The sequence below is a fragment of the Salvia splendens genome, chromosome 10 (assembly GCF_004379255.2).
Source record: "Salvia splendens isolate huo1 chromosome 10, SspV2, whole genome shotgun sequence".
NCBI lineage: Eukaryota > Viridiplantae > Streptophyta > Magnoliopsida > Lamiales > Lamiaceae > Salvia > Salvia splendens.
Genome location: NC_056041.1, coordinates 13,965,277 through 13,977,111, shown reverse-complemented (window position 1 = coordinate 13,977,111; position 11,835 = coordinate 13,965,277). Strand labels below are relative to the sequence as shown.

Below are 11,835 nucleotides of genomic sequence, written 5' to 3'. Positions count from 1 at the left end.
TTAACTAATATATATTAATTTTGTTATTTGGAAGGTCTTTCTCATTATTATGTTTCTTTGGGAAACTAAAATACTTTTACAAGAACCATTTTTTACCCTATAAATACCTCCTCTCTTAAAACTCCCACTGTCACTTCATCTCTCAACCAAAATCAGTCAAGAGAATCAATAGAAAAATAGTTCAGTATCTTAATTCTTCCCTAATTCTAAATCTGCATACTCTCTCTCTTGGTATCTGTTCTTTATCTACTAATATGATTTTTCACTCTTATATTCTTAATATATTTTTTTCTATTTTTCATTTCTGTTTTTTCCAGCTTTTAATACCTAGGTATACAGTTAATGTAGTGTTCTAACTTTGAACGTTTCATTGGTTCCATTTTATCCTTGAGATGTTGAATGGCTTCTCTATTTGAGCATCTGTGCAGTTTGTCCTGCATATACAATTTGTAGTAAAAGTTTGTTAGTGCCCTATTTCTTGCTTCTCTATTCTATATGAATTTACCTTTCAATTATTTAATTATTCACTGCCTATTTTTTTAGTTTCTATGCATTCTTTCTTCTTTTTCTTTCAGTTCTACTTACAATATCCTTTAGGATGATTCCCTGCAAAAAAAACTGAAGCAACATTAACCTATTTAGCATTTAAATGATGTATATGCTTTCAATAAATTATTGACTTTTGAATATTTATTTCTAATGGCAGAAAGCGCCAACTGAACAATGGCAGTTTTCTTTTCGTTGATTGATAATCTTCTTCCCAAAGTTGCCAACTCTATCATCAAGGTCCGTTTTGAATGATTTATAAAACAAATTCTAAAGACAAGAATGATATGGAACCTGTATTCTATGATTGTGTGGTATGATTCCTGATTTCTTCTCACCTGAAACTAAATTTATAAACCAAAGATCAGTTTTAGTAACCAAGGCTAAGTACTAAAACAGAAGGATGAATTCACATTATTTTATAACATCTATGTTGTCATTATTTAGATTTTTGCCTCATAGACAATTTTTTTTGTTAGTTCGTCTTTTTGAAATATGTTTGTTTGCATTTTTGTCTTGGTATATTGAGTTCTACAATTTTTGACAAATATTGACTGTAAATCGTTATATGCAATATGGTGATTTGCCTTAGACTGTAAATCGTTATATACAATTTCTTGGACTGTGTTAATACAAATTTGTTAGCCTTCGCCATTTCTGTCACTATTTTGAAGCTTTGTAGCAAAGGATAATAGTAAATGGTAGTGAGATTCTCCCAAATATATTAGGGTAACACTTATTCGGCCGCATGTTCTTAGTAGTCGCTATTTTCCCCAATTTTTTTAGATATGTTCCCTAATAGTAGAATTTATTTTAAGCTAATCAGATATAAATCTAAACATGCATTGTGGAAAATATATTTAGTTTTTTGGATAATAGGTGAAGTCTTTGACGATTCGGACTGGGTTGACACTTGACAATAAATAAACCGTCGACGACGAAACAAACCAACGGTGAATTTTTTCAGTGGAGGTGGTGGAGCGGCGCGATTTGCCATAGATTTGTCATATATTTTCATTTATAATATGTTTTTAGTTTTTAATGTTTATTACTTAAGCTGATTAATTATAATTAGTCTGATCTAAAGTGCCAGTTTTTAAAAAGATATTAGTTTGGGCTCTGATATTTGTTTATTTGGGCTCTAATGTCAGTGATTCAGATTTTAAATAGAAATTGGTTTGGGATTTGATATTCATTCACTTAATTTTCTTTGTTTGATTTGTAAAATGCAGCTTTTCCTTTTTTACGCTCATTATAAGAAATATAAATTAAACAAAAAAGTCAAGAGATGATATTCCTCAATAGTGGTATGTGAAATGCAATTTTAATGTTATGGGTTATGTGTAATAAGTGATAATCGTTTTTTATTTTCGCAAATTGGTGCAAATAATGTTGAGTGAATTCTAATTTAGTGTTTGATGTCAGTGTTAAGTAAACTTCAATTTTTAGAGTGTGTTGGTTGCTATTCATGTCTTGAAATTTTATGGAATTTCAAACAAAATCATTCACTTAATTTCTTTTTGGGCTTTGTTTGGGCTTCTGATAATTGTGGTGTTTTGGGCTTTTCAAATTTTAGCAAGCTTCTTCAATTTGGCCACTTCAGAGAATTCAAACTATTAGGTGTCTCATTTTGTTTTCTGTGTGGACTTTCTTAATAATTTGATTGGGCTATTTCTTATATTTTTTAATTTATGAAAGTAGGAGTATAATTTTTGGCGACCACTTTTGGTCCTGGGTAATTGGATTTTCAGATGGTAGTTGTTGATCTAGAAATATTGTAGCACCTCGGCAGCTCTTCAACATCGATTTACGACGTTTGTTGCCGATCTGTGATTTTTTTGTGGGCGGTTGAAGAATTTTGTTTAAATTTTTTACTCTCCGAGTGTGTGTCGGCGATGTGTATGGGTGATTTCGTACTTGAAGTTGATGAGTAAACTTTGTGTTTGATTTGTGATTTTTGTGGTTGATCGGAATTTACGGCAAGAATGTTTATCATTAATTTAATTATTTTTCTAAGTTTTGGTCGAATATTTTTCTTTGTTGATCACATTTGTTGAGCTCATTATTTATTTCAATTATTTTTTTATTTATATATTTTATTCTAATTAAATTTCATTCTTTGATCATTAGTGATATATTATCTTTGTCATTAATTTTATTGTTTTTACCCCACTTAGATCGTAAATTAAAATTGTATAAAATTATTTATCGAATATGAAATGTTTCATTCACTATGAAGTAGAATGGGACAAGCTAACTACTTTTAGATTTTTATAAATATATTCACATTACTTTGAATTCTAATTTTATATGTATTCATTATTTGAAACTCTTATGTCTCGTGCATAGCACGAGTGTTAATACTAGTTTGAGGTAATATTGTAGTAATGTATAGAAACAAGAATGGAGGGAGAGAAGCAAAGGGCTTGAAGAGATGAAAATCTCCAATGCTCGAGATGGTGATCGAAGCTTCGAGCACAGAGCAAGGAAGCTTTTTTTATGCCTTTGGGTTTATTTTCTCTTTTTTTCTTATTAATTTTGACAAATTAGGGAGTAGTACTTATTGCATTTCAATATAAAAGGAAGACATTACACAATCGATAATGAATGTTGTGGTGACTTGTGAGTATTAAGGAAGGAATTAGGAAGTAGTGTGAAAAATATATCATGATTAAATAGTTTCGAGTCATGAACCTTTAAAATGAAAAACTAAAATTTGCTAGAACAATTTGTAAAACTAAAATTACAAAAAAAAATGATATACTCAATCAGTGTCAACACCAAAATTTGATGCACCTTTGCATCTCTTAGTTCTCTTCTCACCATCTACTGTTTCTATTGCCACCACCTCTATAAAATGATCCTCTTCCACCACCACCAGAAACCTGCCACCTCCTCTCCTCCCCGAGAAACCACCACGGCCACCACCAAATCTCCCTCTTAATGGCTCTCTTTCTTGCAAATCTGGCAATAATGTCACCACTTGCAAGCTCACACCAGGCGCATTCCCCTGCCCTGCAAACCCATCAAAAGTAAGAAAATGTGAGATTTTAGAATTACAAAGAGATTGCATGTCAATGTGTATCGCATTTTCAAATTTAGCCAGATTTCAATCATAAACTAACCTGCAAGGAATGTATCGAGATCTTCGGTAGCTACATCGAATACAGCACCCTTCCCATCTGCAGTCAACGAAAGATCCTGAATAGATTCAACCTTATCTTCGGGTACAAACCTCCTCAGCGCTCCATAAACATACCTGACAAGAGATTACAGTCAGCAAAAGAAAACAAACCTCCTCAGCGATAAAAAAAAATGAAATATTTTTTAATTACGTACGAAGGTGAGAAAATGGGCCTTCCACACTCGAGCAGTACAGTAACATGGTTCTCCAATGAGGTGAGAAGTGATCGACTCTTGATTTCGGTATAACCCTGTAAAACAAAGATACATTTATCTTGTCCGGTTTACCAAACTAAAATCTGTTTAATAGAAGTACAAGGAGTAGACTTACGGCAGCATTGGCCAAAGCTTTAGCAAGAAGGTCTGTTGGGGTTAAATCAGAAGAGTCGAGTAGTTCTTCAGCAGCAGCTTTGAATATCGGAATCACACTGAGAAAAATTTACAGTTACAAACATGGGAGCTATAGTACTATTGTTTAGATAACTCCATTGCATAAGGGAAATACCTATCAGAAATCTCGTTGATTTTTTCAGCAGCTTCAACACCAGCTGATTTAGCTATATCAGATGGCTGTGGAGCACTTATACGTTCGAATTTCACACCTGATTCTCTTTCTATTCTGGCAAAATTAGACTTCCTAGGATCATAAAGCATCACAGCGACACCACTTTTCCCTGGAAAAGACATTAAAATGACAAATAAAACTCCAGCAACACATTGTAACTCAAAATATTACCAACATACCAGCTCTTCCTGTTCTTCCAGACCGATGAATGTATGCCTCTACATCACAAGGAGGCTCACACTAAACACAGAAGAATTCTCATTTAGGTGTCATGTGATGAAAACCACATCAGCCAAACAAAAAAACATGCTGATAAAACAGACCTGAATAATTAACTGAACATCATCAATGTCTAACCATCGTGCTGCTACATCTGTAGCCACAAGGGTAGCAAATTTGCCTGATCTGAATGCTTTAAGAGTTACCTGCAAACATAAAGAGGCATTATTAATAAAAAACGAAACCCGTACAAAATATGCGAAGGTCTTTTAGTAGTAATTCATTAAGCCTCCATCTTGGCAAGAATTGACGACCTCAGAGAAACATTGTACTATGGCGACATTAAAAGCATCAATTAGGGCAACAACAAAGCATCTACAGAGAGAATAATATTGATATAATAAAACCAAAGATTTATTTATTCATAACAACAAAGCTTAATTTGTTCATTTTCTCCATAGCTCCAAAGAAATGAACAAAACAACAATTGGATTTTTTTAAAGTAAATTATATATTAATGACATCAGTAACAAGTTTTGATGTATTAGAATCAAAATAAATGTATAAAACAAAACAAATTATGTTGCCATGGACTAAATAAGTCTATGCTCATTGGTGGTACTCACAAAAGGCGTGTAGCATAACATACCACATAAAAGATATGTAGCATAACATTCCTCATAATCAGAATATAAACAAGGAGTTCCTTACCTCACGGGTAGACTGTTGTATGTCACCATGCAACGAACGTGCTCCAGGAAGCACACCAGATAGTGTGGAAACAGAATCCTTAGCCTCTGCAAAAATAATAGTGCGTCCTCCACTGGATTTGAGAAGAAAGAGTAAGCTTGAGTTTGATAAGACATTAGCAAAATGGAAAAGTAACAAATAAAGAATAGTTTAGGGAAAGGATAAAGAAAAAAACAAACCTGCCATAACAGCTAATGATATCAGGAATGAGCTGAGCTCTGGCAGATGCAGTGCAGGGAAGGACAAAATGCCTTACATTGGTGCTGGTTTTCATTTTCTCACTACCAACAAACCTGTCTGGTTTTCTCAACAGTTTTCTTGTCTGGTTTTAAAAATTTGGAAGATATATTATATCACATACAAAGTACTATTACTTAGAGAACAAAATTGACAGTCTACAACCAAATTCTAGCTTGAGTAGACAGCATAGTTAAACTAGAAACATACTTGCTTGACCCAGGACGGCAAAGTAGCACTAAAAAGAAGCGTTTGAACCTTGCTAGAATCCTCAACCTTGCCTTCATAAATGAATATCGGAAAACTTAGTTTAATTGGCCAATTTGCATTACTATCAAAGACAAATAAGGATAAGATCACACCAAATTATGTTACGTTCATACCACGAATGAGTTCAACATCATCAACAAAACCCATCCTCAGCATTTCATCAGCTTCATCAAGCACTCGGAACTTTAAGGATCGAAAGTCAATATTTCCGCTCTCTAAGTGATCCTGCCAGATAACACAATAATAAGCAGTTGTTCTAAGCGAATAAAACTAAGAGTGAAATAAAAAGGATAACGGACACCACACCTTAATGCGACCAGGAGTGCCAACAACAATGTCAACACCTCTTTTCAATTGATTTAGCTGCGGTCCATAAGAAGACCCTCCATACAGGACACAGCAACTCAACCCCAGAGCTCTGCCATAAACTTCGAACTCCGCAGCCACCTAGAACACAGAAAAACATGGTATACAATAAAAATTAAAATAACAAACATTGAGAAAGATATAACTAATGTCTTAAAGAAAAAAGAACACAGCTGTACAAGAACAAAAAAAACACGGTATACACCCAGCTGGTTGAGTACCTGTGCGGCCAACTCCCTCGTGGGCAAGAGAACAAGAACACTTGGTGCCTTTCCATATCAAGTCTTCCACGATTCTTTAGCAGGACCATTTGTCAATGATTCTAGTATAGGCAACACAAAGGCCAACGTTTTACCCTGATAGAGATTTCAAAGTCAAAATTAGATATGTAAAATGAAGCGGTTGGCCTAACAAAACGTGGAAAACTAAAAAAGGGTTTCACTATAACCAAAAGGATGGTTAGAAGCCTCATGGTGCACAACAATCTGAAATGTGGTTACAATTCCAACAACGTAACATAGCTACCATACATCTGTGACAGCAGTAACTAGCATATTTTGGCAATAACTTTGGACTATTGTGTCATTGTGCTACAAAAGTTAAACTTTGGTAAAATAGTAACTGGAAAAAATATATGAAATTCTATCTAAACGTGAATAGAGCTAAAAGAGTCGTTCGATACTTCATCTTATTAAAAAAGGCCTTGGTGCCAAATTGGGAGAGATAATTATGCTGCAGAGATTATCTAACAACCTACATTGCCATGGTTCAGATAAATGATCTTTACCTAAGGTAAAATTCAGGAAAAGCAGTAGCACAATAATAACAAAAACAGTACTAGTACTACATTAATTAAAGGGGGAAAAGGTCGAGATCCCCAACCTGACCAGTGCGGGCCCTTCCAACCAAATCGGAACCATCGAGAATGGTATTAAACGTCATTGCCTGAATCTGGAACAGCGCCTCAATTCCCTTGGCCTTCAAAGCCTCCCTAAGCGGCGCCGAAATTCGGAAATTGGATACAGCATTAGGATTCTCCTCTTTTTCGTCATCCTCCACAAATTTCATCATCTTCTTCTTCATCTCGGAGGTGTTTTCACTCCTCCCTTCCTCATTGTCGTCAATTTCCAAAGCCTTCCGCTTCTTTTCCTTTTTACTAATTTTAACAGGGCTGTCGGAATTAGAATCGTCGAGGTCAGTCAATTTGGCCTTTTTGCTCGTCTTCTTCTCCTTTTTGGGCTTTTTCTCAGCTGAATTTTTGTCCTCCACCTCCATCTCCGCAACCCCAGAGTTCTTCTTGATCTTCTTCTTGTCGGCGGATTGAGCTTCGGCGATAGCAGAAGGCATCTCGATGAATTGATATATAGAGTATATGTAGTGATTAGGAAAATGTGAGGTTTTGTGCTGTTTTGCTCTGCTGCCGCAACACGAGTTGATCAACGATTGAATTTGCATACCAATTTAATTGTTGGCCGTCAGATTTTGGGCAACAAATTAGTGGTTTTTAGTTATCCAGTTAAAAGATTTATTTATAACTTTTATATTTTTAAATTTGGGATATTGGTTATAAAAATTATAAACTTTAGGTGAATTTTGTTTATAAACTTTAAAATTAATCTTTAAATTAGAACTATTGAAATAGTGCAATTTTTGCAATCGACCCAAATAGAGAAAAAAATAAAGTAAAATAAAATCATGTAGCTAGTTACGAAGGATACATGGCTTAGCTAGTCCCAATTATACATGAAATGATGTCGTCTCGACAACCCAATTCTTAAAGTTCAAGTTGAATAATATGGCCCAAAATGATAAAATATGTCCCGTAAATATGTCGGATTTGAAAAACTAGTATTATTACCCGTGGTATGCACGAGATATATAATTTTCACTTTAATGAATACAAATCCTAAATAATTCAATAGACATATAAACTAATATGATTACGTACAATGTACTTCACCCTTCTCACTCTACGTAGGACAGAACCTACTCGGAACACGATTTTATACGTTGTTATTTTGTAAGTTGAGTGGATAGGGAATAAAGTAAGAGATACTATCATAAAATAGAAATAATTATATTTCTGTTCCAGAAAATGTGTTAATTAGAATAAGACATATTATATACTTAAATCTCCAATTTTCTTTTCTTTCCTACGATTTTCTCGAGGCTGCCCAAGGCGTCACAGTCGACGTAGGTCAACTTTCGCGTCTCCCACTTGAAATATTTCCGTCCTTGGATTTAGATATTTATTCGCGAATTAATAGGCTCAACTCTTAATTAATTCTAGTACAAAATAAATTAAATTGGTCTCAATCTTTATCACTCCATTTAATTTCTCCAGCCCAAAAGTGTCCTCATCCTTCAGTCCAACGTTAAACTAATCAATTGGCCCATCCTTCAGTCCAACGTTAAACTAATCAATTGGCCCAACATTTTAATTAGGACTTTAGGCAGCACTACTGCCTGAATAAATTGGCCCACTTCTTCTCTTTGAAAAGTTAGGGCCAAAAATCTGGAATTGATGATGAACAAATTTTAAAAAATTCCAATTACAAGAGATAAGTGTCTTGCGTATTCCCAATTTTACTATTTTTTTTATTTATAATCGTTAAATTCAATTTATAAGAGATGGTATCCATTACTATTAATATAATAAATGAATATTTGCATTAAAAAAAGCCAAAAATATTTAACAAGTGGCGTAAAGGTAAAACAATCATGAGTTAATTTTTACATGGTTACATCATCGAGTAATATTAGTGTCAAATTGTAATCTCATCTCAGTGCATAAAGACAGACCAGTATTCAACACACAAGGTGTTCAACAGGCAGTGCTCATAAGAAGCCTTGTGGCAACACTGAGGTCATACAAGTTGGACTGACATGATCTGCATACCAATCTGATTAGTGATTTCAAGTTGATCTTCGAGCGCCAGCATCTGCCAAAAAAGGGTAACTTTTTTATTTCATAGACAGACAGAGAAATAGGCGCTAAGTAAGAATATGTGTGTGCGAATACGTACTGCACGAGCAGCTCACAATCGACAATGCTGTCGAAATGTTTCATTATTTGTTCACAACCTGAACATTCTTCTGGTCATCTGAGGCTGAGTGTGCTTCCATCCATCAAAAACTCAGTTGCTAAACAATCGAGTCTTTTGCCAACAGATTGAGTTGAGAGCCCTGCTCTTTCCAACTAACAAAATACTCCATATGCTTTTGTGAATATCGCCAACAAGAATAAAATTTTTATGATTAACAGCAACTAACAAGATAGAATAAAGGCATTTTAAGTTGAAAGATAAACACAGGGAAAACTCGACCAACCCATAAGCTTTTTCTATTCAACTCTCTAAACAATTGAAAGAACTTGTCTGCTATCTCAACTGGACATAGATGAATCAACTGAAAATTCTATACGGCCAACATATTCAGCTTCCTTGCAATTTAAATTCGAGGACGTTGGCCACACCATATTTCTTTCAATGATAAAATAATCTTGAAAATATTTAAGATTTTGATGTCCATAGTGAACAAGAATGACTAGGATGTTCAGTTGGGAATTATAATAGGACAAGTCATGTCTGTGCAATCATTAACCTACCTCCTCTCTCTATAGAGCAAATTGCACATGATATAATTGCTTGGACCAAAGCATAGATTGAAGAGCAAATGAGATTTGTTTCCACATAATTATGAGTTAGTTCACTGTTTATACATCTATATCCGTCCTAGGGTCAAGGAGCATATTGCTGCTGACACTATAAAAGCAGTATTTGGATACATTATATTTTATATCATAAACTAAAAATCGTGGAAAAAATGGGCGATAATATTTAAGTCCATATGAGAGTTAGCTAGTACACCACAAATAAGCAATTAAAGAAATATTAATGACATTATACTCAGAAATCCAGGTTGATAAAAATATTGAACACTAAAGGAGTACAATAGTGAAATAGTAGTCCATAAAATCATAGTGCAAAACAAAAAAAAAACAAAACTAGTGCTAATGTGGAGTTGGAGTGAACCAAAAGATTGGTGCAAGCCCCCTGGATGTCTGAGAGGGATGAGAGGGATAGTAGATGGAAGATAGTTTAGTATCCACATAATTAAAGATGCCAATATCATGGCATTCGTCTCCTGTCACATAATCGACGAAATATATTGAATCGGGTGTCAAGTTGAAGTCCGCCGCGGGAAGCGCAAATGAGCTGTTGCATCCGACAAACATTGCCAAACCATCCAATGAACCCTCCATTTTCGAGAGTGTCCCTTTCTTGGCATCGACTTCATAGACGTCGAAACTAAGGGTTTTGTGTGGGTAGCGGTTAATGCCAGTCGAGGCGACTCTCATGCAGGATCCGTCGCGCCCGACACCTTCCAAGGCATGACGTTGCACTAGAAATAGGCGGTCGGAATGGTCATCCATCACCAGATGGTCGAGGATACAGAATCCATTGTGGACAGCCGCCTTCTCATCCTCATCATCACCATACAAGGGATTATTCCACAGAAAGGAGGGAGATTGGAGGTCCCAGCACTCGAGCGAGTCAAAGTTTAAGCAGAAGAGGCGTTTCTGGCGGGTGGAGTAGGCGATATCCACGTATTGGAGGTGGTTGCACACGGGAAGCCAGGTGCTGCTGCTGTTGTGGCCGGGGAAGCAGAGCGCAATGCGTCTGTTGTAGGTGATGATGGCGCGGCAGTCGTGGGCATCGGGAGATGAGGAGGTAAGGATAATATTATGAATGCTGGGTGAAGTTGATATGGGCAAGGCGGGAAGCTTTATGTGGCGACGGGTGATGGGATTGGAGAGGAAAATCTGTTGGTTATCTTTATTGAATGATGCCATCCAGCCGCGGGTACATCCCAAGTGTATTACACGCTCCCCCTCTGCCCACGCCGGCGCTTCCCAGGATTTAATGCTAATCACTTTCTTCTCTCCAAGGCTGTACAACTTATGATCATCATCCCAGGATTTGGATTTCGGTGCTGCTAGCATCAGCCATGGCTCCATGATGCTGCTGCTGCTCATCGTCCTATACCAGTAATTCCAATTCCTATTCATATTCCTACTACCACGGAATAATATAAATTGGAGATTCATTCTCTGCTGCATCTCACCCTCACCCTCTATAATAATACTATATAGGAAGATTAAATTGAATTCACTCTTGTAATTCTCACTCTTACTTAACTTGCGCTTCAAGCCTTAAGATTTTATTGTTATTAATATAGGATGATTAATATGTTGTGAATATTCCACGGATATACATAGTATAATATAAGGTAATTAATAATTTGAATTTAAGATTCACCCAATCTATTATAACCTGCGCTCCAAGTCGAAGATCATCACCTCGAGAAATTTCGGAATATGGGTTTAAATTCGCTGACCTTTCAAGATAAGGGATTCAATTCGCTTACCTTTTGAAATATGGGCCCGAGACATGCGAATTTTTAGGAATAAGGGTTTTACACCTTTTTATATTTATTCTCTTCATTTTTTTTATTATTTCTCTTCCCATAATTATAGATTTACTAAACTATCCTTTAACCCATCTCCCAAAAAATTCATTTTACCTCCCTCCAAACGATTTGCGCGTGACAAAAACCAAAAGAGTTAAAATGAATTATCATGACAGACAAGAACCAAAAGAGTTAAAATGATCCGAGTGTGATAAAACTAGTCCAAA

The 11,835-nt window shown here is 35.5% G+C and overlaps 1 protein-coding gene and 1 pseudogene across 1 annotated transcript; both read right to left on the bottom strand.

Annotated features, from left to right (window-relative positions):
* Positions 1 to 3,187: 3,187 nt before the first annotated feature.
* LOC121753228 lies at positions 3,188 to 7,550 on the bottom strand (annotated as a pseudogene).
* Positions 7,551 to 10,148: 2,598 nt separating this feature from the next.
* On the bottom strand, positions 10,149 to 11,174 carry LOC121752657. The gene has a single exon (XM_042147771.1). The coding sequence runs from the start codon at positions 11,172 to 11,174 to the stop codon at positions 10,149 to 10,151; it is 1,026 nt and encodes a 341-aa protein (XP_042003705.1).
* Positions 11,175 to 11,835: the final 661 nt, after the last annotated feature.